Source organism: Tachysurus vachellii, chromosome 22 (assembly GCF_030014155.1).
Source record: "Tachysurus vachellii isolate PV-2020 chromosome 22, HZAU_Pvac_v1, whole genome shotgun sequence".
NCBI classification, from domain to species: domain Eukaryota; kingdom Metazoa; phylum Chordata; class Actinopteri; order Siluriformes; family Bagridae; genus Tachysurus; species Tachysurus vachellii.
In genome coordinates, this window is record NC_083481.1 from 2219925 (window position 1) to 2242521 (window position 22597).

At 43.9% G+C, this 22597-nt stretch overlaps 1 protein-coding gene across 3 annotated transcripts in view; it reads right to left on the reverse strand.

Moving 5' to 3' along the window:
* LOC132837967 (calmodulin-binding transcription activator 1-like) overlaps positions 1 to 22597 on the reverse strand; it is a 252278-nt gene that overhangs the window by 5197 nt on the left and 224484 nt on the right. Inside the window, exons 7-20 of one of the 3 annotated variants that reach the window (XM_060858021.1) lie at positions 20984 to 21124; positions 17641 to 19946; positions 16809 to 16935; positions 15270 to 15404; positions 4673 to 4842; positions 4133 to 4341; positions 3977 to 4055; positions 3568 to 3886; positions 3033 to 3460; positions 1807 to 1961; positions 1478 to 1724; positions 839 to 910; positions 713 to 733; positions 427 to 629 (exon numbers count right to left, since the gene is read on the reverse strand). In XM_060858021.1, coding sequence (XP_060714004.1) covers positions 427 to 629; positions 713 to 733; positions 839 to 910; positions 1478 to 1724; positions 1807 to 1961; positions 3033 to 3460; positions 3568 to 3886; positions 3977 to 4055; positions 4133 to 4341; positions 4673 to 4842; positions 15270 to 15404; positions 16809 to 16935; positions 17641 to 19946; positions 20984 to 21124 — 4612 coding nt within the window. Of the gene's footprint in view, positions 1 to 426; positions 630 to 712; positions 911 to 1477; positions 1725 to 1806; positions 1962 to 3032; positions 3461 to 3567; positions 3887 to 3976; positions 4056 to 4132; positions 4342 to 4672; positions 4843 to 15269; positions 15405 to 16808; positions 16936 to 17640; positions 19947 to 20983; positions 21125 to 22597 lie in introns of all 3 variants that reach the window. The other 2 variants (XM_060858022.1, XM_060858023.1) reach the window with 2 other exon arrangements.

The window sequence follows — 22597 nt, forward strand, 5'->3', positions numbered from 1 at the left end:
CTGCATCACAGGGTAACATAACACACTTGGAGGAAAGTGTCTTCCACCTTTCTGCATACTTGAGCCCAACGGTCGACGTGATTGGCTAGCACTTATTTCCAGGGATTTCAGAACAGCGTAACAGATATTGCGTCATCGGGTAGGCGTGGCCTATTTGATCATCTAACCCTAACCCTAACCCTAAACGTAGTTTTCGGTTGTTTATTTGTTTTCTAAAATAAATCTACCTGTACGACTGTTTTGTCCTTCGTAGTATGCTTTTTTGTTTTTTTTTTGAAAGAGGGCGTTTTTCCAAGACCTCCGGAAACACGCCCGCTTTACGTCGTGGTAACGAAACCCCTGGAATTTAGTGAACGGCGTTGACTCACGGTCTCTGCTTGCTAAGATGATACGTGTTTCTGTTTGTGATTGTCGGCGTGTTCGTACCTGAGTTTGTGCTGCACTAGGGCTGCAGCTGCGGCGGCGTGAGAGTGCGGGTTGGGTCGGCCCAGCTCCTTGTAGCTGCGGTAGTATTGCTGGATTAGCATGGCTGCCCGACGACTTTGCTGGAACTTCTTTTGCTCATAGTAGCTGCGAAATTTACTCTGGATTAGGATGGCGGCCAGCGTCATCTTCTTATAAAGTGCATACTGCCGAGGGAACAAACGAGAGCGTGAACATCGGAAAATGCCGATCTTACGCGTGTATGTCCTGTGATGAACGACCGTATTACCTTCAAGGCTATCCATGTCAGCTTGTGGAAGAAAGAGGAAGGAGATGAAGGTATACCGAACATGATGGTGACACTGACTAGACTCAAGTGGTATACAGGATAATATCTCCGATACTGTGCGCTTACCTGCTTGTACTTTTTATAACAGCGCTGAATAACAGCAGCTGCCAGTTCCTGCTGCTCTCTGAGTGGACGCCCCTGCAGGAGGGAGGGAGTAAGGGAAAAGGCAAAGAGAGGAAGAGAGGACAGGAGAGGGGACAGGTTAGTATTCGCAGCGGGCCTGCGAGTGCATGACCACGGAGATGGCATTAGATTCCACTTGTTCGTCTGGCTGGAAAGTCCGCTTAGACTGTCAAAGTACCTGAAACTCTGTGACAACCTCTGGAGATGTAAAGGCAGTATGTTATAGACAGACTTGGGAATGGGACACACATAAAACAAACTGCATTACAGGTATATATATATATAAAGAGAGCAATGCAGTCATTTACTGTAGCCAGGCCATGCTTAGCTCAAGCAAGACTCCTCATGCTTAACTGCAACGCTTCTGCAGCACAAATCCAAACACAAACCGACTCGTCACCTTTAAACCCGAAAAACCTGAGAGATCTGCTTTATATCTCGGGTTTACCTTTACGACACCACACGATACAGCACAATGACTGAAACCAGGCCACAATGAACACCAAAAAAAAGGGAGAAAACACCATGACAGCCTACATGAGCAGTGATACAGAGATGTCCCTGGATCCGGATGAGCCATACCTTATACTTGCGGAAGGTGCTCTGTACTTGGCGTGCTGCCTCGTACAGCTCTCTCTGCTCGTGGTCGGACAGGGCCAGCTGGGTTAAATCACGCTCCTTTTTGCTGTGAGAGACGTTAAGGAACGCGTTCCAGTCTGCTGGAGACGGAAGTCCGAGTTTCCCGAAAGGGCCTTCAGATTCCGGGTGGTTGCCGGTGTGGCCGACGGCCAGTCCTGTGGAGCAGGCCAGCGGCTTGCTGTATAAGAACCTGAAAACATGAACGATGCTTTAATTTATAATCAAACGCATTACGTATAATTGACAGCAGATACACAGTAGGAGTGTAGTACCTTTCTGCATCTCCAAGGTAAGTAGCTAACCAGCTCATAGTGCTGTTGACCTCAACACTATCCAGAGGCGCTGACTCTGTGGCCTCGAAGTTTTCACTCTTGATGCGATCGGGTGTTGCTTCGATGATGTGCTCGGCCAGAGTCATCATATTCAACTAAAACATGGAGGAATATAGTTGTTAGGTCAGAAAATCACCACATCAAATCTATCGCTAATATACCAGGGATATGAGACCTAAAGAACGACACTGAAGCGTGTTCTGAAGATGTTTCATTTGGAAATGAATACACGTTTTTATTAAAGAATAAACTTTTAATGTTGTGTAAAGAACAAGTTATGCAAGTTCATTCATTCATTCATCTTCTACCGCTTATCCGAACTACCTCGGGTCACGGGGAGCCTGTGCCTATCTCAGGCGTCATCGGGCATCAAGGCAGGATACACCCTGGACGGAGTGCCAACCCATCACAGGGCACACACACACACTCTCATTCACTCACGCAATCACACACTACGGACAATTTTCCAGAGATGCCAATCAACCTACCATGCATGTCTTTGGACCGGGGGAGGAAACCGGAGTACCCGGAGGAAACCCCCGAGGCACGGGGAGAACATGCAAACTCCACACACACAAGGCGGAGGCGGGAATCGAACCCCCAACCCTGGAGGTGTGAGGCGAACGTGCTAACCACTAAGCCACCGTGCCCCCAGCAGTTATGCAAGTTACCAGTCTCTATTTTTTCTCTCTTACATAAAAATAAGAGAAGAATAATAATACTCCTCTCTCCTGAAGATGTGAGAAAGCTTAAAATTACAGCTTCATCTCTGACTCTTACAAAGTTCTCTAGAAACGCTAAAGTCGTGGCCTAATGGTTAGAGAGTTTGACTCCTAACCCTAAGGTTATGGGTTCGAGTCTCGGGCCGGCAATACCACGACTGAGGTGCCCTTGAGCAAGGCACCGAACCCCCCCAACTGCTCCCTGGGCGCCGCAGCATAAACGGCTGCCCACTGCTCCGAGTGTGTGTTCACGGTGTGTGTGTGTTCACTGCTGTGTGTGTGCACTTTGGATGGGTTAAATGCACAGAACGAATTATGAGTATGGGTCACCGTACTTAGTCGTACGTCACGTCACTTTCACTTTCTATTAGTAAGGGCGCATGAGACAGGGCATGGCCGAGGCTTTCCGTTTACGCTGAGGTCAATTGAGATATATTTCCAAACCTGTAGGTCCCCTGTGTTCTCCAGATCCTCTTGGCCCACCAGAAGCTCGGAGACTGATCCTGCCCCGGATGCTTCTCGTAACCTCAGCCTGTTTGCTAGCCTTTCTTTAGCAAGTCCTCCAATCGGCCCTCTGCGTCCTGCTGCCTGTCTGCCGCTCCATCGCCCGCCTCCGCAAGCTGAGCCCAGCTTTGTCTGAGCCTTGTCTCCTTTTCCTGACTCTTTGTCCATGGTACCTGCTCTGGCTGCTTTAGTAGGGCACGTTTTAGTCTTGTGGACCTGCTCTTCTAAAGCCGCAGGGGTAGCACCGGGCTTGCTTGGCCTTGCTTGGTGGATCTCAGGATTGGGCTTGTGTTTCTTGGTTAATGGAGCATCGCTTTGACCTTCACTGTTGTAGAAAATCGAAGATTCGGATCGGGGTCTCCTCAAATCTGCAGAGATGTAAAAACCACAGTGAAAACACACTTTAAATCCAGCCCTTATTGGTTTTTACAGTGTAAGCGCTCTCACGGAACATGCTTTATTTATCATAGGTTACCTTGGTTGGAGCTCGGAGCAGAGTTAGCGACGTTGCTCGCTCTTATTCCAGAAGCAGTCTCACTTCCCCAAACATTCATCCAGCCCTCCGTTGTGGAGCTTTCTGCAGATGAGGAGAAAGACATGTTGGCAGCGGGAGTCTGCTGCTGCTGTTCTTCTCTCTGAAGATTTTCCAGACACTCCGCCAGCTTGGTGTGGCCCCTGGACCGGGCTGTGGCCAGCGGTAAGCGCCCGAGAGAATCGGGGATAGCCAGGGCACGCCGGTCCCACTTATACAAAACCACAGCTGCCTCCATGTGACCCAAAGCACAAGCCCACATCTTGAGGGAAATAAAGGCAAGATTTAAACATATAGCAGCATTTAATTAAAAAAAAATATATAAAACATTACTTAGTCACCAAAAACTCACCAGCGGTGTGCAGGAGAAGTGATCGACATTCAAAGGGTCCACCTCTAACTCCAGGTCGATGCTGTCTGCATGCTTAGTGCTGTGGAACAATAAGCTAACGATTAGCACCATGCGTCAGTGCTGTGACCAGTGTGTGATGATGAAGTACACACTCACCGCCACTTGATGAGGGTCTGGATGAGGTTGGCGTAACCCTGTGCAGCTGCCAGGTGGAGCAGGGTCATACCCCGGAAAGTTTTAGAGTGGATTAAGTGCTTGGATTTGGCCCAGCAGGCCCGGTTCATCATCTTTTCGCACACCACAACCACACGACTCTCAAAGGAGCTTCCAGCTTGGCCCTGACTCTGACTCTGACCCGGGGAGAGCTGAGGGGATGCGGTATGCGACACACATTACTACACAATCTGCCTGTATTACTATAGACTCACAACATGCTGTTAAAGAAAAATAACCAAGAACACAACACGTCTGATGATTCTTATGAGACTGCAACTTGTCGTGTTATGGAAAAGTGTAAACAAATCAAAACAAATAAACAAACAAATAAAATAAGTAATAAGGCATTACGATGATCCTCTGTATTTAGAATAATAACTGTGACCTTTTGACCAATCAGAATCGAGAATAAAGCAGCGCCGTGGTATAAATCCAGGTAACAAACGGACGTTTAACTGAAGACAGGGAGACGATACACACCTGTGTTTGGTCGGCATTGCCTCGTCCTTCTCCTCCTCCTCCTCCTCCTCCTGTTGCTCCACTTTCAGACGTTCCTCCGCTGCCTTGTTGCTGCTGCTGGCCGGACATCTCGGCCATCCTGCGCTCCATCTGCTCCAGACGCTCCAGGATCGACATTCTGAATTGGTTGTCTGTGGAAAGAACAGGAGTGAAATCGGTTAACGACTGCGCTGCGTTAAAGACAACGTCCGTGTGACCCATCGATAGGTTTCTTCTGCCTGAACCGTACGTTTACGCATTCCTATTGTGGTCCCTGCGGGAAAAAAAAACAAGGCTTTGGGCTTGATAAATTTTTATTTAGATACGTTTTTAAAATTGATGAGAAGGTTGAAAAGGAGGCGTGGCATGGAAACAAGCATTGTTTGAAGAAGGGATGAATGAAAGGTAACACAAGATGGATATAATGATCTGAACACGTGTGTGTGTGTGTGTGTGTGTTCTGCATATTTCCACCCCATCAACAGGCGGAGAGTGCAGCTCTGTGTTAGCGGTAGTGGCTACAGCGTGCCTTTGTTCGAACAGTGCTGCAGTGTTGGTGCAGTGCAGATGATGTCATCTCCACCTGCTGTTCGTTCCCTCTCCCTCCCTTCTCCCTCTCTCTCTCTTTCTCTCTCTCTGTCCACTCGGAGTGACTCAGAATGCGGTGCACGTACACCAAAAACAGGTTGGGGGAGGTGGAGATGGGGGGAGAGGAGGGACCGAATGACACTACAACAATGCCTCGACATAATCAACACTCAGCCCTTCCCTCTTACGACACCTCCCACAGCCTGGAGACAGCGAATCACACGAGGGCAGATACAGAGCAACCGGGCTTCTAAACGCTGTGAGCTTTGTGGCACGGCTCAAAACGGCGAAGGGCAACGAACTCCAAACTGTACTATAAGGTCTACAAATATTATCACCAGAATCAGTTTAAACACACGTTGCACGCGCAGTAATCACATCTTAATCTTCAGCATCAAGTGAAGAATAAACATTTTTCTTATTCCAGATTAAAGCAAATGTTATAAACTGCCCTGAATAATTGACCTTATTGTTTCGGTTGCACTCAATTTTGTCTCTTTTTAGAATTGTTAATACGTTCTTTAAAAAAAATAAGAGAACAAAAAACAAACAAACAAACAAACAAACAAAAAAAAAAGCTGAAAGACGACAGAATCGTTAGGACCGAGTGCACGTGATATCTAAATATCTAAATCAGTCACATTCCCATTCAGGGTCAATCAAATGCAAACAAACACATTGTACAACTCAGAAGTGCACTCAAAATACTGAGGAAAAAACAACAACAACAAAACAGCAAGTTCACAGCGTTACCCTCTTTATCTGTTTGTTGCATCAGAGATCAGAGCAGAAAGTCCACCGGCCCGTACGGTCCAGCTGGTCAGTCGGATCTCATGTGCATTGCATTAGTCCACCTTGTGATGGAGACGCTAAAGCCGCTGTTGCCAGGCTCTCTGTGTATTTCACTCTAATATACCCTGCTGCAGAGCCCAGTTTCTCTGTTTCATCACGATGTTGCATCATGCTCTAAAGTGGGGGATCTTGCACCATTTCTTCGTCCTAAACTCTACCGAGGCGCTCACACACTTGTTGCTGCTCGGCACTCAGGGCTCTGCTCGTGCTGAGAAAACGCAGCCTGCTGTTTGATTACTGATTTAATCCATAGATGAGTCACACGTCTAGCATGCGAGTTTATTCACTCCAGCACTAGCGGAGGAAAAGGTTCCAAAAAAATTCTTTAAAAAAAAAAAAAATAAAAAATCTGAAATTCTGAACTGCACACAAAACATGTTTTACAAATTAAACAAACAAACAAACAAACAAATAAATAAATAAATAGTGAACAAGACCGGGTCATGTGAGTATCGTGATTATGTGTTGTGAGGATCTGAGTCGGAGTTGTAAATGCACGGTGATTGTGTCTCAGGAGGATTTAGTTCATCTGGGATAACAGGTCCTAATGCTGTGGGTGTTGTGGGTTTACATCCATGACAGGTGCTCGTGGTCTTAAGATACAGTGGGAGGTGAATGGATTTAGGGTAATACCGTTACCTCTCTGATCACGATCCCGGAACTGATTATGTGTTAAGTCCCTGAGTCCATCCTCCAAACAAAATACTGCATGTGGGACATAAGGAGGTACAGCAATGCCTTTCCTCCGGAAAAAAAAATGTAAAAAAAAAAAAAAAAAAAAAAAAAAAAAAAAGATTCTTTGGGAACAAGACACCAGGAAGATGAGTTATATTTTTGAGGGTGAACTTAAGAGAAACAGAGCTGAAGCCAGAGTCACCAGAGTAATGTGATTTCTTTTTTTCCTCCTGCTTTGTTTTCCTCGGGCACTGTGCTTTTTGTTTTGTAATGATGCTGTTTATCACGGGCACCTTGTGGAGACAGGTTTCATTTCAGATACAAAAACAATGCATCAGAATTCAGATCCCATTCCAAATGAATTGTAGAATGTGCTCCAGTCTCCAGAAACACGTTTCACATTTCGCCTCATTTATAAGAAAGACGTTTGTCTATTCATATTAAAAAAAAAAAACTAAAACGTCTGTTCTGGGAAGGAGAACAGTGAAACACATTGCCTACATTTCCAGGATCATCCAGGTCCAGACTCTCTCAGACGTAGCGTTGACGGTTCGACAGATAACTTCGAGTACGGATCTATCGTGAAGCTTTAATATCAACCCAGAGCAAGAAACCTCATCGCCGTGGAACAGGGAACTTTAAACTTTCACAGAGAGGCTTGATTAGAGCCGCACGCGTCTTCTTAACTTCTCAGAAAAGGATGAATTGTTTTATCTGGGTTTGACTCTGACTTGTTGACAAATAAAAATCAACAAGTGAACGATATTTATTTAAATCAGTGGTTATAAATCACAGCGTAACGACACTTTAGGCCTAAATGCTAGCGTGCATACAGTCCTACTCCTTCCTGTACTGTATGTTTCCACTGATCTGAGCCACATCCAGAGCTACATGACCCTTTTGTATGCTGAGTGCTGTGATTGGCATTTACGACACTTGAGAATTATGAGATGCAGTTCACCTGAAAAAATAAATAAATAAATAAATAAATAAATAAATAAAAAAAACCTGACTCACCTCCATATTATGAATCAACTTGTGTAAGTTATACAAGCAGGCAGGTTATCCATGTACAGCCAAGTACTTGTACAGTGTTTTAGCCTTGCATAGCGTGCAGCAGCACTCACGTGTGGAAGAATGACACGTTATTACTGTACGACACGAGTTACTATGTAACGTGAAAGAGCCTAAATAACATCCTGTTTTATTTCTGTATCACTTATACACGTGAACGCAGTGCTGTCAAACTTTACTAGCGTTAGGATAACATGTAAACACACACAAACACAAACACACACAGGCGCAAAAACACATCTAGACAAAATATTAAACACAAACAGAAGTAATGATAAAAAAATAAGAAGAATAAGAAGGAGAATTTCGCACTAACCGGAAAGCTTCGTGCTGCTTCCTGTCACTCACAGACGCTTCTCTCCTGCGCTTTGGCACAGAGCAGCTCACCAACAGACCCAACAACAATAGAACAAAGTGGAAGTGAGGGGAGTGGAGAGGAAGATAAAGACCCTCCTCCTCCTCCTCCTCCTCCTCCTCCTCCTCCTCCTTCTATATCCATCCATTCGGGTTGGCGCTTAAACCCAAAAAGCGCGAAGCCAACGGCGGTCTTTTCAATGTGTAATGAATAATAAACTCATGCATTGTTTATACCTGATTATAAAAAACCCCCTGAAGAGAAGGAGACGCGTCAGACGCATGACTACACGTGTCACGCTGTTTTATAACAGTATTAATAATCATGAATAAAGACGGACAAAAGATGAGCCTCCATCTCATCACACTGCTGCGCTGTTCTCATGTCATCTGATCTCATCTGATCTCATCTGATCTCATCTGATCTCATCTGATCTCATCTCCTTCTCCTCACACTGCTGTAAAACTCGAACTAGGAGCATTTTTTTCGGAGCACAAACTCAGATCCACATGATGGCGCTAAATGCGGCGCTGCGCTTTTTTCGGTTCGCTCCGGTTAAAACGCACCACAAAGCGCTGTAGAAAAAAAACTAGCTCCTGTGTTGTGTTGTATGGTGTGTGTGTGTGTGTGTGTGTGTGTGTGTTGGGGGTCAGTGGGCAGTAGTTTGTGCACCCCTGCCCCCTCGTCTGGCTTGTGCCTGTGCTTGAGCAGCTGCAGCGCTGCGGATAAGCGCGTTTTCCCCACTGCATTATGACAATGCGGGGAGAGGAGAGCGCTTTCTCACGCGTCCACGCCGAACGCAACACTCGGGTTATCGGGTTCATGCGCGAAAACGCTGTGTGTGTTTCCTGCTAATGACATTTAGAGGAATTTCGCATTCGCTTGATGTTACAGCCTGGCTTTCGGAAGCTAAATGGCAACAACAGGGAGCAGCACAGGATTCACACACATCCCTGAATAACAGCAGCAACAATAAAAAATCCCTTCAAAATCCCAACCCTTAGTCTTTGTTTTGAGCTGGTCAGAGAAGTGAGAACGCACTGTGCAAATGTTCTCTACTAACCATTTCACAAAAATAATAATCTTTTTTTGGGTCAGTAAAAAAATTCTTTTAGATTTCCATGTGAACGTGAGTGTGAAGGAAGTGTGACAGTCACACACTCTTCATACAGCAAAACACACCTCAAGTCTTAGTGAATTTCTCTAAAATTTAAACAGTACCAAGAATTATTATTACTCTCTCTCACTCACTCATTTTCTACCACTTATCCGAACTACCTCGGGTCACGGGGAGCCTGTGCCTATCTCAGGCGTCATCGGGCATCAAGGCAGGATACACCCTGGACGGAGTGCCAACCCATCACAGGGCACACACACACACACACTCTCATTCACTCACGCACTCACACACTACGGACAATTTTCCAGAGATGCCAATCAACCTACCATGCATGTCTTTGGACCGGGGGAGGAAACCGGAGTACCCGGAGGAAACCCCCGAGGCACGGGGAGAACATGCAAACTCCACACACACAAGGCGGAGGCGGGAATCGAACCCCCAACCCTGGAGGTGTGAGGCGAACGTGCTAACCACTAAGCCACCGTGCCCCCCCTCATAAACACTAACATTTAACTAACTTTACTTAACTGGTTAACAAGTAAAACTTTGTTTAGTAAATTTCACTTATTCATTTCAAGCAAAAGAGAGCGACTGACTTCACAAATCGTTACACACCGTTGCTACGTACTCTTCGCTGACATCTTAAATACACACAACACACACTCACAAAAATATCGAAAACAACCTATTCATTAGTCCTAAAGTGATTAATGATCAAATGCATATGCAAGGTATACATATTCAGATTTAGTATGCAATTGGTTCGACTAAAAGCTATTTTTTTTCTTGCTTTGTGAGCACTTTGTGAGAAAATTTAAGACCAAAATGAACCTTTGACTTTCAGGTGCATAGTTGAACTGATTCATTTCTGTTCATTTAGCTACACGATAGATAATTTAGTAGAAAACTTTCCACTGCGCAGTACGAATGTCTATAGGTTTCTAAACTTGTGCACTGTCTTAGGAATATTAGATGAAGAAGTTAGCTAGCTTGTGAACTACCACATGAGAATGGGAACTTTTTTGAGTCTGGTTCCTCTCAATGTTTCTTACTCATTTCATCTCAGGAAGATTTTCTTGTGATCACTCGTTGTGTAATCTTTCTACATTTAAAGGTGGGGTCTCCGATGTTTGAGAAATGCTTCAGAAAACTGAGTCGGGACGACAAACAAAACAAAAATCAAAACAAACGTGTAGCCAATGAGCAGAAAGGGGCGTGTCTTGTCAATATGGGCGGAGAGAGTGTTCAGTGCGCATGTGTGACATTAGCAGAAAGCGGTTTTAACATTGACATGGAGGATAAAAACAAAGAAAGAAAGAGAAGAAAGACTTACGATAAGGTAAGAAGTAGGACGTGTTAATATAGGATCAGCTTTCCAGCGCTGGAGAGAACTGAAGGAGCAGGAAGTTGGTCACATATTCACAGATTGGAGTTTCCTGAGTCAATAACTCCTGAGCTAAACACTGTTACTACACAAATAACACCTCTTTTCTATCGTAGTAATGTAGAGACGCAGCTACAACCGTGTTTTGTGTAGTAACAGCGTTTAGCTCAGGAGTTATTGACTCGAGAAACTCCAATCTGTTAATATGTGACCAACTTTACTTAAGACGCCGAGGCGCTTTTGTCCTTCTCGATAGGTGAGTAACGTTGGTTTTGCTTTGTTACACAGAACTAATATATGCCTTTGTCCTTTACATGATTATGTTTGTGTGTCATTTTTACTTGTTTGTTTATCTGCAATCGTATTGTTCTTCACTTCAGCTATGATAAAGACACATTTCTTTCCAGTAGTCGCCTGGGTTACGTATGTATTTGGGGGCGGAGCTATCGATACAGGGGTGGGACCCATTTGGGTTAGGGGCGTGTTTGTTTTGGTGATTTTATATGTCAACATTGGCTTTCAAACATCGGAGACCCCAGCTTTAATATTTATATGCTGAATTAATAATAATAAATGCATTAAATATATAATAATACTAAAAATGTTACATGTAGATAAAGTTCTTAGGCATTAGAATGCACATAATCAGTATTAAATTCTCATAAAAATCTAATTATTCTATCATATGGTATATCCGGCTGACCAGGACGCTGTGATGGTCCTGCTCTCAACACGAGGATCTTTATATATTAATGAATGACTCAAAGTGAAATATTTTAGTACTTTATTACTATACTTAAGTATTATTTTGCTGTATTTACACTTTAATTACATATTAATGAAATGTAAATACTTGTACTATTACTTAACTCTATTTGTAAGGGTAAAACCCTACGCAGGAGATACTCAGGAGATACCAGTTACACCAGTCAGGAGAGGCTTGTGGCCACCTTTCCTTCTCTTCATAAAGAATTGTGTACATTATGCACACAAGGTCTGCTCTGCACTGGAGATTTGATCATGGAGATTTCATTCAAATAATTTCATATAAAACAAGATTGTGACTGTCTGCTGCTCCACCCCCAAGCACGGGGCAGACTTATTCCTGCCTCTACAAGCCTATATTATGGCTTGCTGCAGTTCCCATTTTGACCACTAGGTGCAATAAAAAAGTGACGTGCACACACACAGCAGTGAACACACACACACACACACACACCGTGAACACACACCCAGAGCAGTGGACAGCCATTTATGCTGCGGCGCCCGGGGAGCAGTTGTGTGGGTTCGGTGTCTTGCTCAAGGGCACCTCAGTCGTGGTATTGCCGGCACGAGACTCGAACCCACAACCTTAGGGTTAGGAGTCAAACTCTCTAACCATTAGGCCACGACTTCCCAGAATAATAACTCTATAAGTGCATTCTGTATCTCAAAGTTATGCACTATTCTATTTCACTGTGTAGTATAAATACTGTGAGTCGTTTGTTTAAACTGAACATTTCAACATGAAGAAGCGCACTTCAACTACCGGTAAGATTTCCTTATTTAACGAAACAAATCCAAGTGTGAACGTTGGAGACTTCATGCACTCAACACTTGCAGCTTTGCTTATGTAGAAGAAGAAGAGCGGAGCTACCAGGGGCTGATGCCCGACGAGATAGAAAATTTCAAGATGGCTGACGACACAACGACGGAGGAGTTTTACACGTCTCGAACGTGGCCCATGTTGTGTGATTTATTTTTTATCGTCGTGAAATTGAACTGTATTCTGCTAAAGCTGCTTCATATACCAGATGTTAGATTACATACAGTAGTGTGTGGCGTTAGTGTTAGCGTACAGTACGTCGTTTGAGAAGCAGCTTATGGATTTAAATGGGGCAGTGAGCACAGTCAAGTAATTAGAATTCCACCATAATTTAACCGCGATGAGGACGTTATGAAGACGAGTCAGCGCTGATACCAGCAGCTCTCAAAGTGGGGTCTGCGATTCTCACTCACTCACTCACTCATCTTCTACCACTTATCCGAACTACCTCGGGTCACGGGGAGCCTGTGCCTATCTCAGGCGTCATCGGGCATCAAGGCAGGATACACCCTGGACGGAGTGCCAACCCATCGCAGGGCACACACACAAACTCTCATTCACTCACACACTCACACACTACGGACAATTTTCCAGAGATGCCAATCAACCTACCATGCATGTCTTTGGACCGGGGGAGGAAACCGGAGTACCCGGAGGAAACCCCCGAGGCACGGGGAGAACATGCAAACTCCACACACACAAGGCGGAGGTGGGAATCGAATCCCCAACCCTGGAGGTGTGAGGCGAACGTGCTAACCACTAAGCCACCGTGACCCCCGGTCTGCGATTGTCTAAGAGTTTATTTGTTAGTTCTGTCAAAGCAAATCCGCATTGAACTTGTTTTTGAAGCAGAATTTGATCTGCGACAGTGAAACACAAAAAAACACAATCGGAGTGTTTTGTGTCATCAGAAAAGACGACAACTAGCTCTGTTAACGAGAGCTCATATATAACATCACATATAAGGCATTATATTATTCTCTTAGTTGTCATCTAATCACAAATTTTATCTTAACACTGTGATTCGCTGCAGCTTTATATGTTTGTATAATTAGCTGGTCTTACACACACACACACACACATAGAAGACATTATATATATTTCCTTGTCATCAATTGTGAACAGGAGAGCACCTTTGTCAGCGTTACCTGACCATCACTCAGACACGTGGTTGTTCTCCGGGCCCCTGCATTGCAGCTTTGCTCATAGCAGCATCCTGTAACTGTGTGCTTTAGCAAGCACCGCCACCCCCCTCTAACACACACACACACACACACTCGTGTTGTGCATGTCTGGGATGGAATGTGGAAGAAATGAGGGACCCAGTCTTACTTATGCCCGAAGCACGTTAACGTTAATGTTCCACATAGGAAGGCGTTTTTATTCCCACAGGCTTACAGAGTAACAGTTATACAGCTAATTATTGTTATTCATCTGGAACAGAAAAGTCTTCTTTCTTCTCTTAAATCACGCACACATCACAGCAGACCCACAAGGGTTTAACAAAACCATTAATCAGGTTAAGGATTAAAAGTCAAAACCACACACACACACACACACACACACACACACCTGTTTAGCCCATGATATTTCCCAGTGTTGCTCGTGTTAACTGCTTTTAACACCCATTTAAAATCCAAAGGCGTTTGATAATTAACTTATGAACTGGATCAAGAAGGTTGGGTGAAGAACAAAATCTAAGACTGTTCCCAAAATACCTACATACACAAATATATCTCACACACCTTCTGTAAACTTTCATTATAAGACCCAACAGGAGGCACGATTGGGTCCGACTCTCACTGAATACCAGTCCTACGTTTTAAAGGTGCGACGCACTGTTGCTGATGTGACATACAAGCATTTTTAACCTACACATTTAATCTGCATTTATGACGTTATATGATTATAAACCTCTATCAGAGTTGAAACACCAATCCACAACATCTACCTGGAAGTCAGTCAGTCAGTCATCTTCTACCGCTTATCCGAACTACCTCGGGTCGCGAGGAGCCTGTGCCTATCTCAGGCGTCATCGGGCATCAAGGCAGGATACACCCTGGACGGAGTGCCAACCCATCACAGGGCACACACACACTCTCATTCACTCACACAATCACACACTACGGACAATTTTCCAGAGATGCCAATCAACCTACCATGCATGTCTTTGGCCCGGGGGAGGAAACCGGAGTACCCGGAGGAAACCCCCAAGGCACGGGGAGAACATGCAAACTCCACACACACAAGGCGGAGGCGGGAATCGAACCCCCAACCCTGGAGGTGTGAGACGAACGTGCTAACCACTAAGCCACCGTGACCCCCGTATGTAGAATTTTATGTAGCATTTTATTCCTCATTTCACCAACCAAGTACAGGGTTTCGATTAAAGAACTAAACGTCCAATATTTTGATGCAATTAAAGTCGTATTTAATGGTAATACCCACTTATATTTCTTACATTATACATAAAGAACTGGAAGAACGTTTTCATTTACACCTTTATCTCTGACTGATATAAAGCGCTGACACCGGAGAGTCCTCCCATAAATGATTCATAAACCCTGAGTGTATTAATATAAACCCGTGATCACACAGCTGTGCTACTGGAAATGAAACAGCTTCTGACCAATCACATACAAACCAGCTCTGTTTTTACATCATTAATACACCTTTAAATGCTTATCAAATGCAGCAGTTACTCAATCCTGAGCCCATGGCACAAAACAGCATTGATTATTTAAAAAAAAAAAAAAAAAGCCGTGACAATAAGTATAGCCTTTTGGGGCGTTCAAGATGGATGTATTTAAACTGGACTACACTGAACACAGCAATGCAGAGAGAAATCTAAAGTCAGAAATAACAAACACTTAACAGACTAAATAATAGTAGCATGATGTTTTGTGTGAAAAGCAGCAGATGAAGGGAATGAATGAAGCGACCTACCGTCCAGAGAGAGCCAGTCGTGCTGAGAGGTGGGCAGGGCAGGGAGAGCGCGAGCTTTATATTCAAACACCACCGAGTTGGAGATGATCTGGCTGCTGGCTGCCACCTGAAGGGTCACCAGGCCTGTGTCGTGAGCTAAAGGCGGAAACACACGCTCTGTTTAGCGCTTCAACTTGCTTCTGAACATCAGTATTTTCCTTATTGCCTGGGCCTGATTTTAGGAGCACGTCCCAAACCCTTATAAAAGCTGCCACCGCTATTTTCCTTCACATGATGCTTAAGCTATTTATTACCAGTAACCTTGAAAAATATCAACAAGTGTTAAGCAGTAAATAATAATAATAGTAATAAATCTGTAAGGCAATAAGGAACAGTTTGAACTTGATAAAGTTTAGGTTTACGGCTACGACACAGTTTTAGGTCCTTTACTAAATAAAAAAATTAAATACAAGGTTTGGAAAAAAAAAGTCACAATATTTTGAGAATAAAACAGAAATATTCTGAGAACAGAGTCAAAACTTGTCATAAAACTGTGACACCAGAGCAACAAACAGAGCTACGTGTTAAAATAAGAGACAATGATGATTTATAAAGTAGTCTCGAAGGAGATATCGCAGGTTCTGGTCACCTTTAAGGCTATTGATGGTTAATGAACAATAAACAAATGCATTATGACTCCTTTCTCAAAATACTATGACTTTATTCTCAAAGCGGTGTTGTCTATTCCAGCTTTTTTCCTCAATGTATACTATAACCGTGTTCACACCTGACCAATCACACTCGTGTCACAATTGTTGAACATCCCGCTCCAGATTTATTCCCCTTTACTGATCTAATCAGCTCCACATTCATTTCTCTGAAGGCTTTCCACTAGATGTTGGATTATGTCTGTGTGGATCAGTGTTCATTCAGCTACAAGAACATCAGTGAGATCAGACTCTGATGTTGGGATGTTAAGTCAGAGTCAAGGCTCTGTGCAGGACACTCGAGTGCATCACTCCGACCTTCACGTCCGCACCGTGTCGTCACGGGGCTGCTTTCTGCGCAGGAGCTTTGTCGTGCTGGAACGGTGTTTGTGCCTCTGAATGGAAACTGTAATGCTACAGTGTACAGAGACATTCTACAGTATAAAACTGTATACTTCAGACTTTGTTGTGACAGTTTGGGGGAAGAACCATATTTGAGTGTGATGGTCAGTGTGTACATACATTTAGCCATGTAATGCTTTACACGGGGCTTACTTTAATATTTAATTATAACGTCATGTAAAATATGTTATTACATTAGGATGCAGACTAGAGAGGTTCATGCCAGGCACCAGTCAGGGTACCACCTGTACCAGGGTACCGCCTGTACCAGGGTACCTTTATTTCTCCCCTTTGTATAAAATGGATTTTTGGACTTTTCTAGAACAACTTTATAATACTTGGAAATATGTTGCCAAATAACTACGGCAAAAATCCATCCAAAAAGGATCATGAATACAGAATGGTTCATGGTTGTAGTTATATGCATTCATGTCCGAGTCTGGGCTCCTACCTGGGCAGTAACATCGCAACACTCCAGGCTGAATTAGCGAAGCAGGAACCGTGATCTGATCAAACAGACAAGTGTAGTCACTGCTGGCCTCTTGCCATGGTCCTGTGATTAAAACCTTCACTCCACCCTGCAACATGCAAACAATCTTCTTACTCTCCATCCACTGTTTCCATCACAATGTTCAGAGAAATGGGGCAGGACAAACACAGAGCAATGACTAATGAATATATCTGGGTCATAAAATGTCAGTGGAGTTTGAAATCGCTTACGTACAATGAATTTCATCTAACTTTTTTTTATTTGCATGTGTTTATTCATCTGTATAATAACATTTTACCCCATTACAGCACTGGTATGGTTAACAGTTTATATAAACTAAGGGAAACGTTAGTATTTCTTTGTCTCGTTTTCTTGATTTCTGTGTAGGTGCTGCCATCTAGTGGTCGTTGTACAACATAACAACATTAAAATTAAACACAACGACCTGCCAACCAGAACATACATCTTGTGCATCACAAATACTAACTCATTCATTTTCATTTCACTCGTATTTCCTTCATTTCACTCATATTTCATTTATAATTATTTACAGCTAGAGCCTGTTTTAGAGAAGAGCGATGCTGCATGTCTTTTGATTTGGAAAACCGAAGAAACCGAAAGAACCCAGAAGGACACGTTGAGAACATGTGAAACTCTGCTCAGTGAGTAACTTGAGCTCTGAATCAAACCAGGGACTCTGGAGCTGTGAGGTAGCAATTTAACACCATGTGACCATGTTAGCAGCACAACAAACATTACACAACAAATCCCACAGACACAGTGACTTACTCACCTCTGGGTAAGACCACTCTGGTGAGTAGTCTGTCACTACAAACAGTCTCCCTGTGTTCTGAAGCATCCCCATGGTCCCATGAGCCACAGCTGCAGACACTACCTCCTCTACTTGCATGTATGCTAACTGCCCGGTGTCTGTTCCCAGAGCCCCGGGCTGGGCTGACTGTGGGCTGCAACAGGGCTGGAGGCAGAGTTCTGCAGAGTTGTATCCTGTAGCTCCATGGGTGGGTCCTTCTTCACTGACCTGTTGAGTGTTTCCTCCAGATGACACTTGCCTTTCTGTGCCTGAGTGAGCCATTATCTGATGGCTGTAGAGTGTGTTGCCCGTTTGTCCTCCGATTGCTGCGCTATTTCCTCCTTCTACTGAAATGAAATCGTTGATGAGGTCTGAAAACTGATTTCCAAAAGAAACATCAAAGTGGTCTAGGCTAATCTCCATGGTTCCTCCTCCATTAGCTCCACTTGTGGCTAGAGCCTGATGGGCTGCTATGTTGTTAAACAGCCCCTGGACAAGCCCTGCTCCCTGTAGGAGAGGCTGAAGCTGCTGATGTGGACTGCCAGTTGTTCTGTTGCCGTCGGTGCCGTTACACAGTGTTCCACTATTAGTACCTGTTCCTGTTCTTCCAGCTCCTCCTGCTCCCAAGTTGGTGCTTTCTGGTTGTTGGAGGTAGTGCTCTGAAGCTCCACTGCCGTCCGAGCCATTTCCTACACAGTGTTGCAGGTGATCCCCTGCCTTCAGCAAGTCTTCTGTCTGCTTTTCTTGCCCGCCTGTATCCTGTCCTTCTGAGTTGGTTGGTTGTTCTAGACTTCCAACCTCCTCATGTTCTTTGCTGGCACCTGTGAAGTGGTTTTGGTACTGCAGAAGTTGCAGAGTGCCACCTTGCCCATTTCTCTCAGTTGGAGAGCTGCCATTGCAGTTGGACGCAGTGTGCTGGCCTTGATGGGAATGGTGGTGGTGGTGATGGTGATGCCCATTGGTGCCTGTTGAATCTGTTTTGACTACAGACAAACCCATAAAAGCAGAGGAGTCATGCGAGTTCTGAGCAGAAGTGCTAGTGTTCTGGTGGGTTTGTGTCTGAGTGGACTGCGGTGAGCTCTGAAGGAAGAAGCTGGGAGAGTGGCTCTGGTGAGCCAACTGAGGACTGGGTATAGCTTGACCATAGCTTGTGGCAGACATCATGGTTGAAGAAAAGTCCTGCTTGGCATCAATGGCGCTGAAATCCATCTGCTCCAGTGTGGTGCTAGGGCTCAGACCACCCCCTGATGGGAGCAATGAGCTAGTTGGGGTTAGAGCTAGGGAACTTTGGGTAGAGCCACTGCCAGAGGAGCTGGACAGGCTAGCTGTACCACTGACCACCTCTCCGACTTGGTATCCACCTTCTTTGGCCAACTGTTGCTCAAATGACGTGTCCTCTGTCTTTATATTCTTGACCAGTGCGGCATTGAAGCCATAACCGTTGTCGGTGAGAGGAGGTGAACAGCAGACTCCTCCGTTGCTGCAACTGCTGGCATTGCTGACCTCTGCCTTCAGCCCATTTCCTCCATATGTCTGGCCCTGTTTGGGGTTGTTGAGAAAGCAGTCCGGATCAAAGTTCATGGTAGTTTCGGGCAGCTTGATGCTCCCAGACTCAAGGTTGCTCGAGAGGACAAGCTCTTCTGACATGCTAGCTGCAGAAAGCATAGCCAACCTCTCTGTAGAACCTACATCTCCTAAACCCACACCCACAGACCCAGGAAAAGCAAATTTGTGACTGTCAGCAGCAACTGCCAGCACCAAGCTGCTTGAGGCTGTGTCCGGGCCTAGGAGATGAGCATTGGGATCTCCAGTGGGAGACATGCTGTAGACAGGATCACCGGTGACTTCTGACATGAAGACCGTGGCGGACTGCGAGAGGCTGTTCATGACGGAGGCCACGTGACTCATCCCCGTCACTACTGGGCTGTCTGCCATATCTGGGTCAGAGTTTAGCCCACTGCTGATGGAGACAGGAGAGCTCTGGGTGGTGTCTGGTACCTCAACCTGATTGCTGGAGGACACCTCCATACTATTCTGATGAAGTAGAGCCGGTTTCTGTCCTTTGCTGTTCCTCTTTTCTCGTACTGTCGATCCACCTGGCGTGTCGCCTGTCGCCCTGCCGTTTTTGCCTGCTCCATGGGTGTGCTCGGTCTTGCCCTCAGACACATCACTGTTCTGGACTTCAGAGTGAGTACTGCTGTAAGCACCTCCAGAGCGTGGGTCCACCTTCGGGGAGATGATGCGGTGTTTGGCACTGTTACACTTGTGGTGCAGACTGCTACCAGCACCTGTGGACATTTGAACAGACGCAATAGTCAGACATGTACATAAGGGTTTTTGTTTATATAACAATATGTACACCAGTGCTGAAACTTTTAGGGCTATAAGTGAGGCTTTCTGACGGCTCAGGGGCCTCAAGGCGACTCCTTATACTGCTTATATTTAGAATGCATAAACTATACAGTACTTTCACTTCATTGCTGAGAATAGTGATGAAAGGTAAAGAAAATACGAGTCAATTTCGATCGGTAATGCAATTTTGTTGTTTTAGCGCTCACCTCTGTAAATACACCTATTTATATTAACTAGCATAATCTGTTTTTCAGATGTACAACAAGGCTGCCATCTAGTGTCAAATATCTATACTGCAAGACACAGAATTCCTAAATTCCTTTTGCATTCTAGAGAATAGTAACAAATACTACAGGTGCAAACAATACAATTTAAATTATATAACATCTCGGTATTTATCATGCATGAAATTAAATAAAATAATCCTGAATCTTGTTTTGTGTTTTACATCCTAACAAAATGAAGGTTTCGTTTAAGCGTAAGTAAAAAAAAAAAGATTAAACATAGTTACTTAAAAATAAAAATAAAAATAATCAGAGGATCGTTTAGGTTTTATTGAAAATGATTTTATACTCATTATCATCATTAACCCTAGACAAATATTAAACAGATATTACAAATCTAGTCTGAACATTTTACTGTTTAAAGAAATCCAACTCCTTGTGATTTTTTTTTAAACGCAGTATGGCAATATGATGTAACTTCTATGTAATTCAGTGCTGAAAGAAGCTTTAGGGTGGATTCAGCACACAGAAAAGAAAAAAAAAACACCCTCCTGTGTATTCAGCTCAGAATCAATCCCCTTCAGACAGTCTGTCTGCATCCAGACGCTTGTCTTTGATCCACTGTCTACGCTTTACATCACTTCGTTTGATGACAATTGTATAAGAAGGTCTACTGTTTGATATAACATGATTTCTCTGATCAGCCCAGTATAAATCTTTGCAGTCATGCCTTCCCTGTCTTTTCTTACCCAGTGTCCCAGTGCAGAGGCAGTTGTGAGTCCGGGGAGGTGGCTTGGTCTGGTGGCTGTCCAGGATCTGCTGCACCAGCTGCTCAGCCGAGAAGCCGGTGCTGCTGTTCCCGTTGCTGCAAGTCCACTTGATGCCATGAACTGCCGGAAGAGAGGAGGAGACAGAGACGTCAGCCAGACAGCCACACAGACCAGCAGGCGGCGCATCGGCGCCCACCACCTCACCAGCTCCCTCTACTGGCACTGCAAGGGAGAGACAGCCTCATGCTCCCTGACCACACAGAGTACTGACATGGCTGAGGTGATGCGCCTGTGTGATCGATGAGCTGAGGTATAACTCTGTAATACCTTTAAAACCCGTTTATAGAAACCAAATATAATCACCAAGTGATTACTTGTGAGTAGAATCAACACTCAATGCCACATTTTCCTTTGTGATACAGACAACGTAATCTTGGGCTTCAGGCCTTCAGCGATATTTTGTTTTTAACATCTAAAGGCATAAAATAAACTGAAAGAAACAGAAGAAAAATACAATGGAAAAAAAAAATGACACCAAAAACCATAGCTTTTTATTCAGGGAAACTACGTCACAAAAATAACTTCATTCTTTTTCATTGCAAATAACGTAAAAATATAGTGAAATAGAAAGTATAAAAATGAACAAAAATCTATCTGAATAAATTATTATTATTATTATTTTTTTACTTTTTTTTCTTTTTGCAAATATCAACTCAACACGATCTCAACACGATCCTGGGTATCAGATCGATAACTTTATTATTTATCGGTTCTTAATCGACATTGTTTGAGGTAAATGATGTCTATTGTGACTTTAGTATATTTCCATTTATTCTGTGTTTGTTTTATAGTTTTTAGTTTGGTCTTTGAGTCTAAACAGAGAATAAACTCGCTGTTATAGAGTTTTATTACAGATTAATCGCAAGCGGTTTAACACAAACAGGATTAATCCATCATCTATATCCCTTTTACATCTAAATCTAAATGATCTGTGAATGAAAACCAGGATGTTAAATACATTCAGAATGAATTGCCTTGCTTTAAAAGTAAATAAATAAATAAATAAAATACACACTTACAAAAGTATAAAAGAACAGAAAATAATAACAGAATAAAATGAGTGCACTTCGTATTTTATAGCCACAGTTATTATTCTCCTCAAACCAATCGTGTAATAATACGACACTTTTCATTCCACAGTGCTTACTGAATTGGTCAGAATTTTCCCTAACAGCAGCTTTGACGCTACGCAGGTTTGTATTAATGCGCTCGTTCTAAAATGCTATTGTTTCTATAGCAACAGCTCGTTCAGAGAGGTTTGTACCATGCGTAAACAGATTGAAAAAAAAAAAACGTGTAATTGTCGACACGGTGATTTTTTTCTGTAAGGAGACGTTTATGTGACAAGCGGCGTCTCTTTTTCTCCTAGTTAAAGGGTCGTTTATCGCTGCTATGACCTCGGTGAGAACAGGAACTTGTTTGGTGGCTTCTCCGTGACATTAACTGTACCTATAAATGGTTAAAAATTGTGATGTGCTGCCGTAGGATGCGATTCGTCTTTGTGGTGGTAGCAGTAACTCAGCTTGATTCATT